We start from the raw sequence: 23,590 nt of genomic DNA on the forward strand, positions 1-23,590 counted from the left end.
CATTCTCTAAGGTGGATTTTACATTCTACCTTCCAATAAGCCCAGAAGGTTCTGCAGCTCTGAACACATGATAACGCATTGTCAGCATCATGTTCCCTTCTCAAGTTTCTTCTCTGCCAAGCCTGACTGCTTATCTAGGCTGTCCTGCACAGAATAAATGACTGAATCGTTATAATAGTAAATAATCATATGGTTGAATGAACAATAATGATTGACAAATAATAATAATAATAATAATGTTTTTAGTAATCTGTGCTTAAATTAATAAGATTGATTAATCTGTGCTTGAATTACCGAAGTTTAAAAGAATATTATTATGATGATCAGTAATGTTTAGGGTTGGGCATCGAGAATCGAGCATCGATTGGAACCGGTTCCAACTGTTCATTTTTCCCGGAATCGCTCAACGTTTTTTATTTCGATTCCTAGTGTGCCGACGGAAGAGGAATCAGCGGCCGATCTGCTTGAAAAATAAACGTGATCTGCAAATTGTGATCAAGGCTTTTCAGAGCTGATCACACCAGCTGTCTATGTGCAGCACAAGTCCCCCCTCCCTCCCCCCACCTGGCTCGCAGCGGCCAAATATATACAAATGCGTCTGCCGAACTTTTACTCCGTAATGTAAACCTTAACTCCGGCAGCATAGAGGAAACTTGTTAAAATATGTCAACATGGTGGATTTAATAGAAGCTTTAAAGAACAAACTCTGGACGGTGTGAGGTGCGTTTGTCTCACTGCAGAAATAAAAACACACACGGAGCGTCAGCAGTCAGACACGTGAGTGTCAGAAGGCTGAACAATAACCTGTAGAATAATTAAAGTCACCATGTTAGAGAAGCTTCTCTGTGGTGGACCACACCAGCTTCTGCCACAATAAATAATAATAATAATAATAATAAATCACACACAAAGTTGTGAACATTTTAATTTCCTTTCTGAACTATTTCTGTTGAGAGTTTTAATGTTTAAAATCTGTTAGGTTGTTACTGACAGCAGCTACATTTAAGTTTCACTTTCTGTTCTGACTGAATGCTGCTGCAGCATGGAGGTGTAGTTCTCAGTCATCCTGGACATGATCATCCTGAGAGTTTTAGCTGAAAACAGCTGGGCATTTCTGGATATGTTGGAGACATTTAGCCTCTCATCCCAGATGCTTCTTCCAGACATTGGTTGTGGTCAGAAACAAACACACTGGTAGTTTTGCAAGTCTTTTCTTCTTTTTTTCTCCAAAACACGTTTTTGTCTAAATGAAGGTGAAGGCGATTCATTTATTTATTTATTTTTTGTTTAATTTTTTATTTTTTTAACCGTGTCCTGTCTGGCTGTGAAGCAAACAAATTGATGTCTGAATGCTGGTAACAAGCCTTACAGATTTACTCTCAGGTGGAGCATCAAAGCGTCTACTTTTAATGTCACGCCTGATACTTAAAACTTTATTGTTATTGTTTTTGAATGCTTTGTAATTCCGACCAGAGGTGAAAAAGAAAGGAAAAGACAAAAGGTGGGGAGAGAGGGGGGGGGGGGGGGGGGGGGGGTCCAAAAAGATAAACAATAATGAACAAGAGTCTGCTTATAGACCTGCAGAAAGAGAAAGAGTAGAAAAAAATGGGACACAACAATACGCCAGGAGCAAGCTATCACTGCGTCAACCTGATGATGAAATATAAAATCAACATTGTTTAACCGAACAATCACACGATAATAAATCATAGTGCATTTAGTGGCAACAACAGCCTTAACACAAGTGTTGAACGTGCCCAAGCCCATACTTTTGAGAGCACCATGTGAGCACCTGTGTGTGTACACGCGCTTGTTTATGTAAGGTTTTTCTATAGGAGCGTCCAATAGAGAGTGTGAGGGACCACCGATCTGCCCCCCAAAGATGTGTAGGAGACGGGGGGGAGCTCCAAGTCCCGAAGATCCAGGCGCTGCCCCAGAACACAGGAACCCCAAGGAGACTGCAACCAGAAAGGCCCCCGCCCCCCTCGAGAGGCACAGAGTATCACCCTGGGGGGCCACAACCAGCAGCCGGCAGAGTCCCGGGAGATATCAGCGGCAAGCCCACAGGCCCGCCAGGCAGCCACCGGGATTGATCAAGCAGATGCCAAAAATCTTAAACCTCCTGACCCGGGAGCAACGAACACTCAGGCAGACCAAGGCACCAAACCCCACACCAGGTGTGGCAGGGGGAGGGGAGACAAAGATCTATATCCTGAAAAGAAGTCCCGGGAGAGGGGAGGAGTCAAAGGCCCCACCTGACATACAGTATACAGTCATACACAAACACAGTCACACACTCCCTCCCTCATGCTCACACATGCACATACAACCAAAGACTTACAAAAATGCACGCCGGACACCCACTCAAGCTCCCCATACACACCCTATACACTCCGGTCCCGGTACTGCTGCACATTGGGTACAACCATCACCGGTTACTAGAGTTTGACCCTTTCTGCTGGGGTGCTGATGAGCAGGCTCCCCTGCCCAACGCTGAGCACAGCAACCCACCACCCCAGACCCCATCCAGACGGCCAGATCTCCCTCCTAGCCTCCAGCCCCAGGAAGCCAAGCAACAACAGAGGTGTGCTAAGACCCCCCTAGTCTCCCTCTGCCTGCTCCATTATAGTGTTGTGTGTTGATGAGGTGTATTCCATGGCTGTGGTGAGCGGGCAGTGCGGGCATTGTCTGGCCGATGCCAGCGGATGCCAACGCACCACCCCACTTGCACCCACAGCCCTTTGTGTCTAAGTGCAGTTTAAAATTGGAAGTGGGCACTCAGGAGGAGGCTGAGAAATCCCCCTGCCAAGTGCCGTTGAATGTGCTCACTCCCATGGCCCTAAGTGTGTGTTTGCGTGGAATGTCATCGGTGGAAGTGTTTAAGGTGCAAGGTATGGTTGGGTCCTCACCCTTCTGGACCTCCCCTGTGATGGAACAGCAGAGGAGCCAAGGTCTACCCGAGGCCCCTGAACCCAGGCCAGGCACTGCTGCGTGTTCCTGCCTTCTTCCCGGCAGCATACATGTCAGGACCCGACCCCGCCCAGATCCCCACATGGGGCTGGCCAGCCCCACACCCCGAACCCCCAGACCACCACCCAGACCCGACCAGGGGCAATGCAGCTGCCAGGCAGTGACCCATGGCTGCCGCCAAGACCTCCAAGGGGCCCCACTCACAACCGCCAGTAGTCCACCCCCCGAGGCAACCCAAGCACCTCCAGAGGTGAGCAACGGCCCCCCAGTCCCAGATACCCCCAGTGAACCCACCTCCAGGGAACATCCGGATACTCCAAACTCAGACCCTCCACCCCCCCACCCACAACATCCCGCAGGACAACATCTAAGTTCCCCCATCATCGTTATGTGATGGAACCGATCAAAGGAGCCCAGAGAGATCAATTTGAAGTGGAAGCAGAGGCTAAATCAAGTGTAATAGGATCTAACAAAAGATTTCTATACGGGTTAATGCAGAGAGTTTCTCTATTTTTCCAATTCAAGAGGATAGTTTTCTTAGCAATGCATATGTCAGTCAGAACCACGTGAACCAAAGATGTTTCAATCGGGACATCGTCCAGGTTTCCCAGTAAACAAAGAGAGGGGGAAGTTGGGATATGACATTTCAGACATTTTGACAGATCCTCACATGCACTACCCCAAAATTCCTGGACAGGTGGACAGGACCACAGTGTGTGAATGTAATTGTCAGGAATGTTGTTTGTGCAGTGTGTAAATGCGTCAGATGACACAAACCCCATCTTGAACATCCGATGACCTGTATAGTGTACTCTGTGTAGGATTTTGTACTGAATTAATTGTAAATTGGAATGTCTGATCATTTTACAAGTTTTTAAACAAGTTTGGGACCAGAAGTTCTGGTCAAAGCTAACTGATAGATCCACCTCCCATTTTTCAATAGGGTTTGCAATTTTACCGTCTATTTTGGACAGTGTCTTATATACTTTAGACAGTAGTTTGGGGGTTTGAGATTATAGAAGTCAAATACCCTTGGTGGTATTTGTAATTCTATTTTATTGAGCTTAAATCTTTGTTTGATTACAGATTTAATTTGGTGATATTCTAAAAAAGCTATTCTTATCCATTCCAAATTGGGAGACTATTCGATTAAATGGGATGAAGTCCAATCCTTCATATATGTGTTCCAGGTATAGGATTCCTTTATTTTTCCAGTCCGGAAAGTTCATCATTTGGTTATTTTGCAAAATGTCAGGATTATTCCAGATAGGTGTGCGTCTGCATGGTACTAGTGAAGACTGTCATTTTTAGATACTCCCACCATGCTGTCAGAGAGGTGCTGATACTAATACTTTTGAAGCTTTCATGTTTTCTTATGCTTGAGCTAATAAATGGTAAGTCTGAAAGCTCTATCGTATTGCAAAGTGTCTGTTCTATATCTAACCAGGATTCATCTAGTGGGTTATCTTGCAACCATCTTGGTATATATTGCAGCCTGTTGGCTAAGAAATAATAATAAAAGTTGGGTAAATCCAGTCCTCCTCTGTCGTTGGTCTTCTGAAGCGTTTTTAAGCTAATTCGTGGAGGTTTATCCTGCCAAAGGAATTTAGTAATTGAGGAGTCCAGAGATTTAAACCAGTCAGTTGGTGGTTTGTTTGGGATCATCGAGAATAAGTAATTTATTCTGGGTAAGACCATCATTTTAATTGTAGCAACCCTCCCCATGAGTGATATCAGTAAGGATTTCCATCTTGCAAGATCATCTTCCACCTTCTTTAAAAGTGGGATGTAGTTTAGTTTGGTTAGATCTGCCAGCTTGGGAGAGACATTAATTCCCAGGTATGTGATATTCCCTAACTCCAATTGTGTATTAAGCAAATTGACAAATGAGAAATTAATCGTTAGAACTGTGGATTTTAACCAGTTTATAGAGTAATCTGAAACTCTTGAAAAAGAGTTTATCAGTTCTATTGAATGGGAGAGAGATGATTGAGAATTCTGGAGAAAGAGTAAAACATCATCTGCATGAAGACTGATCTTATGTTCTATTTTCTTACACTCTATCCCTTTAATATCTGTTGTTTGCCTAATTGCTGCCACTAGTGGTTTGATGAAAATAGCAAACAGTGAGGGGGAGAGTGGGCATCCCTGCCTGGTCCCCCTCTGAAGACAGAAGCTAGCTGATATTTGGTCATTTGTCCTGACACGTGCTGTTGGTGAACTGTATAATATTTGTAGCCAGTTTATGAAGAAGTTCCCAAAACCAAATTTATGTAAAGTTGCAAATAAGAACTTCCAGTTAACTATCAAAAGCTTTTTCTGCATCTAGCGATAATATACTAGTTTCTATGTTTCTACTGTAAGAGAAATCTATCAAATTAAGTAATCTACGTGAGTTTGTGGATGACTGTCTACCCTTAATGAAACCAGTTTGGCCAGGGCTTTACAAATTATTTTGAGATCAACATTAATAAGAGAAATTGGGCGATAGCTGGTTGGAAATGCTGGGTCTTTGCCTGGTTTTAACAAGAGACTAATATTGGCTGAATTCATGTTTGGCTGTAATCTGCCGCTCTCTTCGATTTCCCTCACCATTCTGAAAAATGTTGGAGCCAGAATGATCCAGAATTCTTTGTAGAACTCTGCTGGAAACCCGTCTGGACCTGGAGCTTTCCTATTTGTCATGGATTTAAGGGCTTCCTGGAGCTCAGCTGATGTTAGTGGCGAGTCCAGGACTGTAGCTTGGCTGTCTGATAATTTAGGAAGTGTTATCCTGTCAAGGAACTCATTGATCTTGTTATCTGATGGGTTTATCTGTGGTGAGTACAAAGTCTGATAAAAGTCTCTGAAGGTGTTGTTTATTCTTTCAGGGTCATACACTATATTCCCAGTTGAGTCTTTAACATCAGATATGGTAGTTTTCTCTTTATTAATTTTTAACTGGCTAGCAAAGAATTTACCTGATTTATTGCTATGTTCAAAGTTTTCTATTCGTAGTCTTTGTGCTAAAAAGTGTGTCTTTTTGTCAATAATTCCAAGAAGTTCTAATTTAGCTTCAAGTAATTTCCTCAGTAACTCTTCTTCTGTGGATGCCTCTAAAGACTTAATGATTTCTTCTAACTCCTGAATACGCTTGTTTTCTGTTTTTTTTTCTTATGTGATGAGAAAGAGATTATTTTACCTCTCATCACTGCCTTTCCTGCCTCCCAGAAAATAGATGCTGATGTTCCAGGCAGGTCGTTATGTTCTAAATATAAAGCCCACTCCTTTAAAAAAAATCAATAAAACCTTCGTCTTTAAGCAGTGATGTATTAAAACCTCCAGTTTTTGCTTGGTGGGATTGTCTTCTTGTTTACCAGAGTTAAAGAAACCGGAGCATGGTTGCAGACAGCTATGGGGTGTATCTGGGTGTCTGAAATGTCAGCCAACAATGAGCTGCTGACTAGAAAATAATCCAAACATGAATGCGAGTGATGGACGTGTGAGAAAAAAGTATACTCTCTACGGTTGGGATGAAGAGATCGCCATGCATCACAAAGCCCATAATCACTCATGTACTGTTTAACTATGTTAGTGGATTGCGAATTGCGCTGAGTCCCAGCTGTACTGAGCCTGTCTGTTAAAGTGTCCATCCAAAAATTAAAATCACCTCCAAGTATAAGTGGACAGTCCAAGTGTGCGGAGAGTACAGAGAAAAAATTATGAAAGAATGGAGGGTCATCAATATTTGGACAGTATATGCTGACGATAAAGAAGCTTTGGTTTTGTATAGATATTTTTAACATTATAAATCTACCCTCTGGATCTGAAATTGTGTCCAATACTGTGAAATTGTTGTTTTTGTGTATTAAAATAGCTACACCCCTTTGCCTAGAGTTATATTATGCAGAGAACATGCTGGGAAACTCAGGTGTTTTAAGTTCATCTGCAGATGTGGCAGATCTATGAGTCTCTTGTAATAATATTACATCTGCTTGCACTCTCTTTAGCTTATCAAAATTTTTTAATCGCTTCTCTCTAGAGCCAGCTCCATGTACGTTCCATGAGACAAACCTTAGTGCACCCATAGATGTGTGTGTGTGAGTAGCTATAATATGACGCCTTCATGTGTATGAGATAAAATAAGTAATTAAATGCATACATTCATCTTATAGTAAACAATAGAGAGTAAATAATAAGGGTATTATTATAATCATTATTATCATTTGCAACATTAAATATAATAACAATACTAGTAGCAAAAAAACAATAATAATATTTTTTCCTACAACATTAATATAAAAACATTAATGCTGATAATGATAAATTATAAATAAATAATAATAAAAACAATAATAACAATAATAATAACAATAACAAGACAAGCCCAACAGTGTTTTGATTGTGCAATAAAACGCCTTAGGCTACTTATCTGTGTGACTGCGTATGGAGTCTGTGTGTGTGTGTGTGCACGCGCGCAAGTTGTGTGCTGCAGTGTGGAAAAAAAAGTGCCATGCAGATGTAAAGACCCAGAAGCAAATAAAATAAGGGAAAGAAAGCAATTATAAAGGTTAAAAAGAGGAAAACAGAAGAAAGAAAAGAAAAAGTGTTGTGGGTGTGAGGTGGTGAGGGAACAGGTGAACATTTCTAAACGGATCTAGCAGCTATAAATCCTGACATGTTCAAACCCAGTGAGTGCTGTTAATAATAATAAAGTTGTACCTGAAGTTTGTCTAATAAAGCCAGTCTGTTACTCCTCGTTCTTTGTAGATTTTACTGTCAACAAACAGTTTATCCACGGAGATCACAGCCCGCTTCCCATCCTGGAAAAACTTCTTGCGCAGCGGGAAGTGAACTCGGCGGCGATGCAGAATTTCTTTAGGAAACTGATTGTTAACGCTGTCTTTACCTTTAAGCGCCCTCCCGCGGCTTTTAACAAGATCTTTCTGCTTAAAGTGCTCAAATTTAGCCACAATGGGACGACGTCTTCTGCTGTCTGTTCTCCTGGCTCCAAGGCGATGCACCCGATGAAAGGTGATGTTTTTAACCGTTTCCTCAGGTATCTTCATGTGGGTGTGGAGAAAGTTCTTGATGGTTTGTTCGCAATCCTCCGCTTCTCCTCCGGTCTGCTCTGAAAGGCCTGCGAACACCAGGTTATCTCTAATGCTGCGTGATTGGAGATCCAGAACCGTCTCCTTTAGAACTTTGTTGTCCTGGGAGATCCGATCTAATCCTGCAGTCAAGGAGGAAACCGATTCCCGCAGAGACGCGTTCTTAGCTGCGAGCCGCTCCACCTGCTCCTGACTAAACTCCAGAGATGTTTCGGAGGTCCTGGAATTCCTTGTGAAGCAGCTCTAGCAGGTGGAGTCACCCCTCAAATCCCAGAAGCCATTTATCTATGGACTGTAGTAAATCTAAGACATCCTTATGGGGAGACGAGGCCTCGGGCGAGTCCTGGGGACAGCTCCTCTTGGTCCCAGGTGTTTCCGTCTCAGCTGCTGCTGCTTTCTTCGGTCCCATGACAAAAATCTCAAAAACCTCGTCAATATATATTTGCAAATTTTCTAAATTTTCTTCACTTACCTCTAGGTTGAGTGTGTTATATTTACCAGATTTATTAATTTTTTTGTGTTGTCAGTGAGTAAATTAGGCGAAAATCTGTCTTAATTGTTTGTGGAAGTTGATTAACAAGCTGCCATCTGCTTCTAAACGCTGCCGTGTGTCTGGTGATTGGGTCGTCAGCACATGCGCATGCTCTCTCTCCGTTTCTGCTCTCTCTCCGTTTCTGCTCTCTCTCCATTTCCTGAGATTCAGCATCCTGTTAGGTGAGCTAACTCTGACTGACCATCGGAGGAAAACTCTCTAGCCACTGCATCTCTTGACAAGCTTTCTACATGCTAAAAGCTGTCTAGAGCTGACACAGCAAAACGGTTCTTTCAGCTATTCAGAAACAGCTGTTCTAGACGCAAACGATTTAATCTATCTGTTGTGATCCGGGAGACATCTCTGAACCGACCTGGTCGTACTGAGGTCTTTTCTACGAACTTCGGTACCTTGGGGTCATCCAACCCCCGACATCTCTAATCCGAAAGGGAGTTTCCTCAGGGGTGGGTAAACACAGCATGATTGCGTCTGATGCCGTTTTGATGAGAACCAACTTCATAGTTTAATGCAAACCAAATTCTTTTCCACACCCAGAACTCAGTTCTTCTAGATACAAGGTTTTGATAAGCACACACCATTCAATCACCATACATCACATCCCATCCACTTAGATCCATCCATCACAGTAGTCTTAGTAAACTTGGCATGTTTTTATTTGTTTGGAAAATAAACTTCTTATCTCCTATAAACCTGACTGTCTGAATTGAGACAAAGTGTGTGTGATCCCTGAAAAAGCAAAGAATCCTAGAATCTTCTGATTAAACACCCAAAGACCAAGCAGGTTGATATTCTATATTTATATAGAATATCAACCTAATATCTTAGTGGTCATAATTAAAGGTACTATATTAAGCTTCATACTGTGCTGCTCAGAAATTATACATGTATATGAAGCAAAGAGATTTAGAGAAATAAATATAGGCATTTCTTCACTATTTTAGCACATTTGCTTCAAGAGAAAGCTCATTTACTCTAAACTGCGTGCAAGTTCCTGGCGTACTTCATCTCTGTGGCAGTTATTTGATTATACCCAGGGGCACTATAAAGGTAAGAGACAAAGAGAGAGTGTAAAAAATGAATTTGAATTTGACAGCAAGAGAGCAAAAGATGAAGAGAGGTGGAATGAGAGGTGGGTGGGAGGGCTGGCATAAAGAACAGCTGTGACAGAGCTGAGATCAATAATGTGTTTGGGCTCTGCTGGGGTTCACAAACTAAGCACACATTTTGTTTTCCTTTGCCAGTCTCTCTATTTTGCTCATTTGAATCCTCATCCTATCCCCTTATTCTGTCTTTCTCCTTTCTAAGTAGTTTAACACTGAGTGTCCCTGAGGGAAAGAAGGAGACCGTTACTGCCTGGTTTTGTTGCTGCAAACCATCAGCTAGAGCAACCTGGTCCAGTCAGTCGGTTCTCATTCACTTATTCAACAGAAAATGATAACTGTGCTATTTGTCTGCATTTTGAGTTGAGTTGGTGGGAAATAAAACAACCATGTCATTAGTGATGTGTTTGTTGCTCAGTCTACCTTTTTGCATTTTAGATCGTTAGTCCAAACAGGCAATTATGCGGAATACACTGAAACTATAATGTTCCAATGGAAGTTGTTCTGTTTTCTTAGAACAAGTCACACACAAGCTAGATAAATAAATAAGTAAATAAAGAAATGTTTCAGAAGGTGAACTGAACAACAGTGTCTCACCAGTTACAGATAAACAAAGATAAAGAAAATGGCTGTGTCCAGCTGTTTTGCAACTTGCAGGACGGGTCTCCAGCACGAGCAAGTGAACTGAAAAACCAGCTGATCAGAGGTGAGATGTCAGCATATCAGTAAATGCCACTTTCTTCTCTAACTTCTTGTTAAACAGGAGCACCAGAGCGTCTCCCCAAAGAGATTAACTCACAAGGCTTTCATTTATGCTAGAGACATCCAGTGGTAGAACATGAAATGTTAGTTGGTCACATGTATTCTGTAAATCATGTTACGTTGATGATGACAACTACATAGGCCATAAAGAGAAATGTGTTTTGTGTTATTTTGTCACGTTTCCTGTAAGCACACTAAAGCTACAGCTGATAACCTTTACTTATAATTACATATGCATTATATTATATCCACAAGCATGTGAGGATGTATTTCGGTTGCTATCAGGCATCAGAATTAAAATAAAAAGTTAAACAAGTATGAACTCTCACGCTATATCTTCATCCATTGTCACCCGTGAGCTACACATGTATGGAAATCTGTCCGACTTAAACACCGGCTTTCATCCACTCCCACTGCTGCGTCCATCTACTCTCCTCTGTTTTCCAGGCAAGGCGCTGCTCAACTCAAACAAGGCGGCATGAGGTGGCTTGTCCCGCCCCTCATGGTTGAGTTGTTTACATTTCTAAACACATTTAGTAGAACTCAGTGAGCTGATTTGCAGATGCTCTGTTTCACACATTTTAAAGCCAGGAAATGTTCTATATATGTACACTTCAGTGCTTCAGACTGCTCAAAAAGCTTCAATCTTGCAGCCATTTGGGACTTCAGAGGATGGCTCATGCTGGTAAAATGTTTTTTTTTTTGTAAGTGTACTTACAGACTTTTTATTTTTTCCAGATTTCTCAGGGATCTGTTCATCCTGTTTTACAAGAACATGATAAAAATAGGTAACTGGTACATATAAAATAGATACAACATTGTGTTTCCTAATTGATCAAATTAACACACCAGAATTCATGGATTATGTTGATGAATTTGGATAACCATAACATTTTCTTTCCATGTACTGCTAAAACTCACCATAAGATCCCACATACTCACTGAACTTATGGGAGACCAATATCATCAGCTAGCATTATCCAACCAGAAAACATCATCTTGTTCTGATGACACCCAGCAATAGCCAGCAATTCAACATTAAAGTTTGTGTGGTGAAAATAAAAACACTGTTTGACTTGATAAAAAAAGAAAGATTTCAACAACTGTTGCTTTAAAATATGTTTCCTGTGTTCAGAGACCAGAGCCTATAAAACATGCACATCTACTGGAAATCAAAGAGATAAGTAATGTTTAAATCTACACTGCCTGAACCCAAAAAATAGGTCACCAGTTGGATGTAACTAAGGAAATAGGAAGGAGCCTCCCATTGGATAATTACTGCATGGGCAATTATCTTTCAGCTGGTAACAAGTTATTTAACCATAACTGGTGCAATGAGTTGCTTCTTATTTCTTAAACAACCATGTGGAAAGACACAATTGGTGGTCGTGGAAAAGATGTTAGTCTGTTTCAGAAGGGTCATTGGCATGCATCAAGCATAGAAAACGTCTAAGGAGATTACAGAAACAGAATTAGGTTAAGAACTGTTAAGAATGCATTATTAAACTTTTTGGCCAGAGGCAAAATTCCTTTGAACGACATGTGTAAATAAGTATTAAAATCTCTGATGAAAAGGTTTTTGGATTTTCACGGCTGAAATCTTAAGAAAATCTGACGTTTTTGAATGGCGCGGCAAAAACACAACCTAGCTTCCAGTCAAGCCCTGGGCAGCTGGTGACGTTTCTCAAGGAGGTCTGCAGAATCAGCTAGTAAACAATCCCCGACTCCGGTGTTTCTACGTTAGCGTTATAGCAGAAAACGATGTGTCATCAGTCAGATGTAGCTTCTGAAGCCTCTGCTAGTCAGTCAGATTTGTTTTTTCTCTAAAATATGGCAATAAGAACGGATGTTGGATTACTGGAGAAATTAAACCAAACACCGACCTGCTAGCTGGATATCAGACATGTTTTGGACCATTTGACAGAAGACCCGTGACCTGATTTGAACACCGGAAACTCCAAAATCTCTATAGATTTTTTACTTTTGACAAATATTTCACTTCTGTGCTCGTAGCGCTCCCACCGGGAGCTCAAAGTTGACTATAGGTCTTAGCTCTATCATACTTTCCCAATATAATTCAATAAGCTACAGATAAATTAAAAAATGTATGTCAAGTTTGACATATAACTCTGGAAAATATTAAACTGTCTTAGGTGTGTTCTTGCTGTGTCTTTCTAAATCTATGCTTTCGTTCTTTTTAAACACAGAAACAGTTTTGTTTACCTGTTTTGTAGCTACAGTTTCGCCGACGGCTGCTGGAAGGAAGTGACGCGCCACCATCAGCGTCAGCCTGAAGAAGCCGGCAGCCGTCGGCGAAACTGTAGCTACAAAACAGGTAAACAAAACTGTTTCTATGTTTAAAAAGAACGAAAGCATGGAAATATTAAACTGATATCTTACAGAATAAATCTTCCTGATGCTGGAGTAGCTAGTTAGTTTGACTCATTGTTTGCAATCCAGGATGACACGGAGGTCAACCGGTGTACCAGGAAGATCTTATGTTGAAATATGGGGATCATCTTTTAGATTATATCTGTGTGTGTGTGCGCTTATGGTTTGTGAGACCTATTTGTCAGTTTACACACCAGCATTATGAAACCAATAGGTTTATGAGACCATTTTTGATGGTCTCGTAAACCGTGACTTTTAAAGTGTTGTAATCTTTGAAAAATATAAAAAGTAAACATTGTTAATATATTATTACAAACTTTGTAACAGCCATTATCATCTTATTTAGTTATTTCTGCAACTTAACCTTCCTTTTGTGTTTTATAGCCAATTTAAAAATTGGTTTCGTAAACCATATCGGTTGTGTTGTATATAATATCAGAGCCCCCTGCAGGTAGAAAACTGCATAGCAGGGCTGATACAACCGATACAACTTAGCACCTCAGCAGCAGGACTTCTCCTGGCCTAATACTGACTTCTCGCTAAAAAATATAAATTGCCATAATGTCATCATCGTAGGACACAGGGTCTCGAAAATTTTTGTGGTTGTTTGTCATCCACTCCTAAACAACAATCAATAATCAGATGATGACATCATCAAGGCTCCACCCCCTCACAACAGAAAAGGTCATATTTACTCTGAAAGCTCCCAATTGTACCCTTTTGATCTAACCAATATGAATCACTGCCAAATAACAGTTGACATGTTGGGCTCACTTAGCATCCAGTATTGGCAGGTGTTGAAAGAGGGTGGGGCTGTGGCAGTATGGCGAATTCAGGCGTAACGCCGTAGCAATATGTTTGCCTCATTTCCTCATTCCTCAACTTATCTGCAGGAAATTTTGCATGAGTGTGACTAATCTGACCTCAAACAGATATGGATGCAAACATCAGGTGGGTGTGGTCTATTTTTTCAAATAGCTCCCCCTAGGACCATTGAAACGGTAAGCCCCATGTCATGCTTTTACTGAGGATTATGAAAATTGGTACACTTATGTAGTGTCTCAGATCCTACAAAAAGGTCTATGGAGCCACTTTCCAAATCCGACAGGAAGTCTGCCATTTTAGTCACATGACTATTTCTTCTTTTCTTTTTTGCACATGCTTAATTAAAGCTAACTTATCGTAGAGTTTTTGACCTATAGACTTCAAAATGACATATTTCACTCATAAGCCACTGAGGATCAAAAGTTGTGAAAAACATACTCAAAAGTATAACTGTGTAGGCATGGCTAAGCCTAAGATATTGACCCCTTGCCACATCAGTGGGTGTGACCTATTTCTTTAAAATAGCAGGCCCCTAGGGCAATTAAAACTATCAGCCTCATACCATGCTTTTACTGAGGATTATGAAATTTGTTACACATATGTAGTGTCTGGTAGGTTTCAAAAGAGGGTGGGGCTTAAGGAGTATGGCGAATTTAGGCATCACACCATGGAATTACGTTTGCCTCTAATTTCTTCAATTCACATCTCATCTGTGCGAAATGTAATGTGATTTACTCTAATCCAACCCCAAACAGATAATTATACAAATTTTCCATAGGCATGGCTTAGTTTTAACATAGTGCTCCCTAGGACCATCACAACAGTCAGCTCTATGTCATGCTTTGACTGAGGATTATGATATTTGGTACATTCATGATGTGTCTTGAGACTTACAAAAAGTCTCCTGAAACCATGTTTCAAGACCAACAGGAAGTTGGTCATTTTGGTCAGATGATGCCATTTTATGAGGCCAGAACAGTCTCAATAAGAATTAAGTCACACAACGTTTTCCACAAATGCACATGTTCATTCGGAAATCCACACTGTGTTTCACAAATATAATTCGGAGGAACACAAATGCACACGCTCATTTGGAAATTCATACTCTTTGACACATAAATATAATGTGAAACAATAAGTCACGCAACATTTTCCACAAATGCACACGCTAATTCTGAAGTTCACACTCTGTGGTTCACAAATATAATTTGTAAGAACACTTGTAATATAAACTCACAGATCATACGAATAGCTGAATGTGCATTTACGAACAGCTTCTCATTTGTGAACCTTTCTGCGTTTGTGAGTGAAATCTGTGTGGTGCATTCACAAACAGCTTCTCATTTGTGAACCTTCCTGCATTCGTGAGAGAAATCGGTGTGCTGAATTTTGAGACTCTCCTAACGTCGCAGATCAACAAACGTCACCATTGGCTAAAGAATCTGTCAATCAAATATATGATTCTGCCAGGGCTGTTCGATTTCAGCCAATCATATGGCTCCTTATATTACGGAACAGATCTGCTGTGCGCATGCGTATTGCAGTTCACATGGCAGAGCGGGATGGACCGGTCACAATCTGTGAGTAACAGTTTTACTCACTTAGTAGATAGGTACATGAGGAAATTTCTGTAAAACTGAAATTGATGTAGATTGTTATAGATGTGCATTAAAAATGTTTGAAGCAAGATTCTAATGTTTGTTTGTTTCAGGGTGAGAGGAGATCATGGCAGAGAAAATGCAGGTGTTGCAGAATTAATGTTCTCAGTTCGTGGAACTGACACCAACAGCTTCATTGCAGGAAAAAGTGTACACAATCAGCGGTGAGTTTAACCTAATTTGGAAGCTTTTTGTGTGTGTGCGCGCGTGCCTGTGCCTGTTGACCTGCCCAGGGTGTACCCTTCGTCTCACACTTTGACTGCTGGAGATAGGCACCAGTCCCCCTGTGACCATTCAAAAGATAACTCAAGTTGAAAAATGGATGAATGGACATGTAAATGTGTGTGTATATTTTAATTTTCTTTTATTTAATCCCCCTCCAAATCCAGAATTGAGCGCCTCTGGCGTGATGTCTTCATGAGTGTTACTGGTTTATATTACAACATCCTGCACTCTGGAAGACCAAGACTTGCTCGACATCAGTAACATCCTTCACCTGTTTTGTTGACACTATATTTTCTTGTCTCGCATCCAGGCCAGCCTGGATGTCTTTAGAGATGCGTGGGACAACCATCCAATCAGGACAGAGGAAAACATGACACCAAATCAGCTGTGGCATCTGGGCCAGGCTCTGAATCCTGTTTCTTTTTTTTTTTTTTTTTTTTTTTTTTTAACGTGTCCTGTCTGGCTGTGAAGCAAGCAGAATTGATGTCTGAATGCTGGTAACAAGCCTTACAGTTTTACTCTCAGGTGGAGCATCAGAGCATCTGCTTTTAATGTCTCAGGTGGAGCATCAAAGAGTCTGCTTTTAATGTCGCACCTGATATTTAAAACTTTATTGTTATTGTTTTTGAATGCTTTGTAATTTCGACCAGACACGGAGACAGAGGTGAAAGAGAAAGGAAAAGAGAAAAGGTGGGGAGAGAGGGGGTTAGGTGGGGGGGGGATTCAACAAAAATAAACAATAATGAACAAGAGTCTGCTTCTAGACCTGCAAAATGAGACGAGAAAAAAGCAAAACATAACAAAAAAAATGGGACACAACACCAATATAACAAAATCAAGCTATCACTGCGTCAACTTGATGAAGAAATATATAATCAATCATTGTTTAACTAAACAGTCACACGATAATATACCACAGTGCATTGAGTGCCCACCATAGTCTTAAGACATGTGTTGAACGTGCCCAAGCCCATACTTATGAGAGCACCATGTGAGCACCTGTGTGTGTACACGCGCTTGTTTATGTAAGGTTTATCTATAGGAGCGTCCAATAGAGAGTGTGAGGGACCACAGATCTGCCCCCCAAAGACGCGTAGGAGACGGGGGGGAGCTCCAAGTCCCAGAGATCCAGGCGCTGCCCCAGAACACAGGAACCCCAAGGAGCCCGCAACCAGAAAGGCCCCCGCCCCCCTCGAGAGGCACAGAGGATCGCCCCGGGGGGCCACAACCAGCAGCCGGCAGAGCCCCGGGAGATATCAGCGGCAAGTCCTCAGGCCTGCCCGCAGCCTCCCACCCCCTAGCCGGCCGAGTCCGGGACCCAGCGACCCGGGACCCAGGGGCGACCACCCCCGCCGGGGACCCAGCAGAGCCCAGGGACCCAGACCCCCCCAGGCCGCCACCGGGATTGATCAGGCAGATGCCAAAAATCTTAAACTCCCTGACCCGGGAGCCACGAACACTCAGGCAGACCAAGGCATCACACCCCCACCAGGTGTGACAGGGGGGAGGGGAGACGAAGATCTATATCATCAAAGGAGGTCCCAGGAGAAGGGAGGAGTCAAAGGCCCCACCTGACATATACAGTCATACACAAACACAGTCACACACTCCCTCCCTCATGCTCACACATGCACATACAACCAAAGACTTACAAAAATACACGCCGGACACCCATTCATGCTCCCCATACACACCCTATTCACTCTGGTCCCGGTAATGCTGCACATGGGGTACAACCACCACCGGTTACCAGAGTTTGACCCTTTCTGCTGGGGTGCTGATGAGCAGGCTCCCCCGCCCACCGCCGAGCACAGCAACCCACCACCCCAGACCCCAACCAGATGGCCAGATCTCCCTCCTAGTCTCCAGCCCCAGGCAGCCAAGCAACAACAGAGGTGTGCTAAGACCCCCTGGTCTCCCTCCACCTGCTCCAACATAGTGTTGTGTGTTAATGAGGTGTATTCTATTGCTGTGGTGAGCGGGCAGTGCGGGCATTTTCTGGCCTATGCCAGCTGATGCCACTGCACCACCCTACTTGCACCCACAGCCCTTGGTGTCTAAATGCAGTTTAAAATTCGAAGTGGGCACCGGCACTCGGGAGGAGGCTGAGAACTCCCCCTGCCAAGTGCCGTTGAATGTGCTCACTCCCAAGGCCCTAAGTGTATGTTTGCGTGGAATGTCGTCGGTGGAAGTGCATAAGGTGCAAATAAAATTGGGGGGCAGGAAGCCACAGGAATGCGGAAATGGGGTCCATACCCGCACTCCTCGACTTGTCCACCCCCCAAGGTCCTATGTGCATGTTTGTGTGATGATGTGAGGGAGCAGGAGGAGAGAAATAAACGGGGATGGGGAGGAATGGCTGGTAGGGCTTAGCCCTCCAGGGAGCCAGCTCCCCCACTGACCCCAATAGGCACCTCCGTTGTCATACCGCCGCCCAGGGCATGGAGACCCCAGCCCATCCTGCCAGGGCCCAAAGCAGCAGCATCACAGAGCCCCACAGAGCCCGAGGGAGCCGACCCAGCCCCACCCCAGCAGAATATCTATGCCCATCCCTGCATTTGCACAACTTCCAGAATATATAAGACATAAGACATCCAGGTAAGGTTGGGTCCTCCCCCTCCTGGACCTCCCCCTCCCCTGTGATGGGACAACAGAGGAGCCAGGGCCTGCCCTACGCCCCCGAACCCGGGCCAGGTACTTCTGCGTATTCCTGCCTTCTTCCCGGCAGCGTACATGTAGGGACCCGACCCCCAAGGCCCAGCCCAGATCCCCACACGGGGCCGGCCACCCCAACACCCCGAGCCCCCAGGCCCCCACCCAGACCCACCCAGGGGCAATGCAGCCGCCAGGCAGTAACCCATGGCCGCCGCCAAGACCTCCAAGGGGCCCCACTCACAACCGCCAGCAGTACACCCCCCGAGGCAACCCAAGCACCTCCAGAGGGGGGGAACAGCCCCCCAGTGCCAGACATCCCCAGTGAACCCATCCCCAGGGAACATCCAGATACTCCAAACTCAGACCCTCCACCCCCCCACCCACATCATCCCGCAGGACATCATCAACGGCCCCCCATCACCGCTATGTGATGGAACCGATCAAAGGAGCCCAGAGAGATTTATTTGAAGTGGAAGCAGAGGCTAAATCAAGTGCAATATGATCTAACAAAAGATTTCTATACTGGTTAATGCAGAGATTTTCTCTATTTTTCCAATTCAAGAGGATAGTTTTCTTAGCGATGCATATGGCAGTCAGAACCACGTGAACCAAAGATTTTTCAATCGGGACATCATCCAGGTTTCCCAGTAAACAAAGAGAGGTGGTGATTTGGATATGACATTTCAGAGACTTTGACAGGTCTTCACATACTCTACCCCAAAATTCCTGGACAGGTGGACAGGACCACAGTGCATGAACGTAATTGTCAGGAATGTTGTTTGTGCAGTGTGTACAGATGTCAGACGACACAAACCCCATCTTGAACATCCGATGACCTGTATAGTGTACTCTGTGTAGAACTTTGTACTGAATTAATTGTAAATTGGGGTGTCTGATCATTTTAAAAGTTTTTAGACAAGTTTGGGACCAGAAGTTCTGGTCAAAGCTGACTGATAGATCCACCTCCCATTTTTCAATAGGGATTGCTATTCTATCGTCTATTTTGGACAGTGTCTTATATACTTTAGACAGTAGTTTAGGGGGTTTGAGATTGCAGAAGTCTAAAACCCTTGGCGGGGTTTGTAATTCTATTTTATTGAGCTTAAATTTTTGTTTGACTACAGATTTGATTTGGTGGTATTCTAAAAAGCTATTCTTTTCTATTCCAAATTGGGAGACTATTCTATTAAATGGGATGAAGTCCAATCCTTCATATATGTTTTCCAGGTATAGGATTCCTTTATTTTTCCAGTCCAGAAGGTTCATCATTTTATTATTTTGCAAAATATCAGGATTATTCCAGATAGGTGTGCGTCTGCATGGTACTAGTGAAGACTCTGTCATTTTAAGATACTCCCACCATGCTGTCAGAGAAGTGCTGATACTAATACTTTTGAAGCCTTCATGTTTTCTTACGCTTGAGCTAATAAATGGTAAGTATTAAAGCTCTATCGTATTGCAAATTGTCTGTTCTATGTCTAACCAGGACTCATCTAGTGGGTTATCTTGCAACCATCTTGGTATATATTGCAGCCTGTTGGCTAAAAAATAATAATAAAAGTTGGGTAGATCCAGTCCTCCTCTGTCTTTGCTCTTCTGAAGCGTTTTTAAGCTAATTCGTGGAGGTTTATCCTGCCAGAGGAATTTGGTAATTGAGGAGTCCAGAGATCTAAACCAGTCAGCTGGTGGTTTGTTTGGGATCATTGAAAATAAGTAATTTATTCTGGGTAAGACCATCATTTTAATTGTAGCAACTCTTCCCATCAGTGATATTGGTAAGGATTTCCATCTAGCAAGATCATCCTCCACTTTCTTTAAAAGTGGGATGTAGTTTAATTTGGTTAGATCTGCTAACTTGGGAGAGACATTAATTCCCAGGTATGTGATATTACCTGACTCCAGTTGAGTATTAAGTAAATTGACAAAAGAGAAATTAATTGGTAGAACTGTTGATTTTAACCAGTTTATAGAGTAATCTGAAACTTTTGAAAAAGAGTTTATCAGTTCTATTGAATGAGACAGAGATGATTGAGAATTCTGGAGGAAGAGTAAAACATCATCTGCATAAAGACTGATCTTATGTTCTATTTTATTACACTTTATCCCTTTAATACCTGTTGTTTGCCTAATTGCTGCTGCTAGTGGTTCGATAAAGATAGCAAACAGTGAGGGGGAGAGTGGGCATCCCTGCCTGGTCCCCCTCTGAAGACAGAAGCTAGCTGATATTTGGTCGTTCGTCCTAACACGTGCAATTGGCGAACTGTATAATGTTTGTAGCCAGTTTATGAAGAAGTTCCCAAAACCAAATTTATGTAAAGTTGCAAATAAGAACTTCCAGTTAACTCTATCAAAAGCCTTTTCTGCATCTAGAGATAATATACTAGTTTCTATGTTTCTACTGTAAGAGAAATCTATCAAATTAAGTAATCTACGTGAGTTTGTGGATGACTGTCTACCTTTAATGAAACCAGTTTGGTCAGGGTGTATTAAGAAGGGGGTTACCTTCTCTAATCTTTTTGCCAGGGCTTTACAAATTATTTTGAGATCAACATTAATAAGAGAAATTGGGCGATAGCTGGTTGGAAATGCTGGGTCTTTGCCTGGTTTTAACAAGAGACTAATATTGGCTGAATTCATGTTTGGCTGTAATCTGCCGCTCTCTTCGATTTCCCTCACCATTCTGAAAAATGTTGGAGCCAGAATGATCCAGAATTCTTTGTAGAACTCTGCTGGAAACCCGTCTGGACCTGGAGCTTTCCTATTTGTCATGGATTTAAGGGCTTCCTGGAGCTCAGCTGATGTTAGTGGCGAGTCCTGTTTAACTATATAAGTGGATTGCCAATTGCGCCGAGTCCCAGCTGTACTGAGCCTGTCTAAGGAATGCATCCAAAAATTAAAATCACCTCCAAGTATAAGTGGACAGTCCAAGTGTTCGGAGAGTACAGAGAAAAAATTATGAAAGAATGGAGGGTCATCAATATTTGGACAGTATATGCTCACAATACATAAGCGTTGGTTCTGTATAGTTATTTTTAACATTATAAATCTACCTTCTGGATCAGAAACTGTGTCCAGTACTGTGAAATTGATGTTTTTGTGTATTAAAATAGCTACCCCTCTTTGCCTAGAGTTATAGCAGGCAGAGAACATGCTGGGAAACTCAGGTGTTTTAAGTTCATCTGCCGATGTGGCAGATCTATGAGTCTCCTGTAATAATATTACGTCTGCTTGCATTCTTTTTAACTGATCAAAAATCTTTAATCTTTTATCTCTTGAGCCAGTTCCATGTACGTTCCATGAGACAAATCTTAGTGCACCCATAGATGTGTGTGTGAGTAGCTAAAATATGACGCCTTCATGTGAATAAGATGGAATAAGTATCTAAATGTATAAAATAGTATGTTAATAAATAACAGAAAAGTAAATAATAATAAGGATTCAACAGTGTTTGTGGTTGTATTATTTGACGCATAAATTATGATATTGTGTTGTGACTTAAATATATCCATGTGTGTGTGTGTGTGTGTGTGTGTGTGTGTGTGTGTGTGTGTGTGTGTGTGTGTGTGTGTGTGCGTGTTCCTGTGTGTGTGTGTGTGGGTCTGTGTGTCTGAATCCTGTTTCTGATCCAGGGCCAAATGTATGTTCTGTTAAAATGACTGATCACATGTCAAGTTGATCCTTAACTAAAAATCAAATGTTCAACACTTTGATAATCTACCTCTGCACTATGCTTCTTGGATTCAAGACAAAATGGCTATTGAAATTACAGTTCTGTTTGTGTGCACCTCTACTGAAATGGACACTGTCAACTATAATGTCATGACATTACAAAGTCATGACACATCTGCAAGTTCAAAATGCAAGGCATTAGACCTTCCAGATGTGATATTCTCACTGCTGTTTTAACATAAAATTTGCCCATTAATAAAAAAAAATAATTTATGAAATAATGGAGATGCTAGGTTCTGCCTGACATCATTGATGTTAAGTAATTGTTAAAAGGTCATGATAAAGCTTTATTAAATGTGTTTTCTTGAGATTCATTATGCACAATGCTCATACACACTTTCTTTTTCCAGAGTATACCGATACAACAGATTGAATGGGAGGAAAATGGATACATGACTGAACCTCATCCTGGGATCAATGTCCCTGTACTGGACAGTCCTCTTTCAGATCATGAAATGTTGGAACTGCAGGACAGCATTAATCCGTTGCAACATTTAGACTCTTTTGGAGTGGACATATATCTTCACACTGTCCAGTATGTTGAGAACTTACTTGAGGCTAGATGATTACATGTGTGAAGAAGGAAGGAGAGAGAAGGTAGGGAGTTAGGAAGAAAGAAAACAATTAATGAGACAGGAAGGAAGAAAGTTAAAAAGTGAAGGAGTGGTCCATTTTAAGGTTAATATACTGTCTATTGTTATTCAAGGGATTTGCCGTCGTAAATATGAAATGCTAAAGGATAGACCCCCAAATAGATTTCTAAATTCATTTATAGTTGTGTATTTCCTTAAAGGCTGTGTCAGCCTGATTTATTTTAGACCAGGAATGTATTTGAAAAGGCTGCTGTCCACTTAATCTATGCTACAATTCTTCAAAATGTAGATGTTCTATCATTGCTAGTGTTGGTTTATTAACATACATCTTCCTGTGTATCCAGCTCTAATAAAAACATATTTAAAGGTGAAGCACCTACTTCTTATCAGGAGATCCATTTCTTTTTACATGTTATTGTTTGAATTTTGTCTCGTTTCATAACTTTTGCTCAACATTTAAGGGGAACTGTTACCCTGCGATCATCTTCATTACACTTTAAAACTCGTACTATACCTCCGTCCGTCTACTTATTAAATAGAATAACATGACAAGATTCTATCTACAGTTTTTTTGATCAAGGGATGATTAGGTGTTGTGAGAAGATTCTCTATGCTACTGAGTCTGTGTTAAATTGCAACTGGACACACATACTCACACACAGTTTGTTCATTTGTTCTCAGAATGAGAATAATGTCTTTTAGAGTTAAAAAGTTATTTTTTTCTTGATGTCACTGAAGGCTGTTAGAAATATATGCAGCTCATTAAAAGGAAAAGTAACTGATGTAACCAAGAGCCTGAACACAGGAGAATAGAGACACCTGCCAAGATAAAGAGCTGAGCTTTTGCTCCTTTTCAGAGTCACTCCCATGGAATAGGCCTGATGATTTACTAGCTTCTCTTACCTTCTCTGCAGACAATGTTTAATATGAGCTTCAAGAGGTCTCTGCCCCTAACGGGGTTTGCTTTCACATAGTAAAAATGCATAATTTTTCTGAATAAGATTATTAAGAGGCCACCCATAGGGTGGAACGTTGGTTA

General features: G+C 41.9%; 2 protein-coding genes across 7 annotated transcripts in view; one reads left to right on the forward strand and one right to left on the reverse strand.

The window, feature by feature from the left end:
* The window catches only part of LOC107387348 (inactive N-acetylated-alpha-linked acidic dipeptidase-like protein 2), a 661,429-nt gene that overhangs the window by 118,907 nt on the left and 518,932 nt on the right, over positions 1-23,590 (reverse strand). The gene's annotated exons all lie outside the window — the stretch shown is intronic.
* Positions 15,413-18,908, forward strand: LOC139063570 (uncharacterized). Its single transcript, XM_070545854.1, has 2 exons — positions 15,413-15,513; positions 15,885-18,908. The coding sequence occupies exon 2, from the start codon at positions 18,217-18,219 to the stop codon at positions 18,658-18,660; it is 444 nt and encodes a 147-aa protein (XP_070401955.1). The 5' UTR covers positions 15,413-15,513; positions 15,885-18,216; the 3' UTR covers positions 18,661-18,908.

The sequence above is a fragment of the Nothobranchius furzeri genome, chromosome 16, assembly GCF_043380555.1.
Source record: "Nothobranchius furzeri strain GRZ-AD chromosome 16, NfurGRZ-RIMD1, whole genome shotgun sequence".
Taxonomy (NCBI): domain Eukaryota; kingdom Metazoa; phylum Chordata; class Actinopteri; order Cyprinodontiformes; family Nothobranchiidae; genus Nothobranchius; species Nothobranchius furzeri.

What these genes read in the sequence shown, in the direction of transcription:
- LOC139063570 (XM_070545854.1), top strand. Translation starts at nt 18,217, where the DNA reads ATGGGACAACAGAGGAGCCAGGGCCTGCCCTACGCCCCCGAACCCGGG.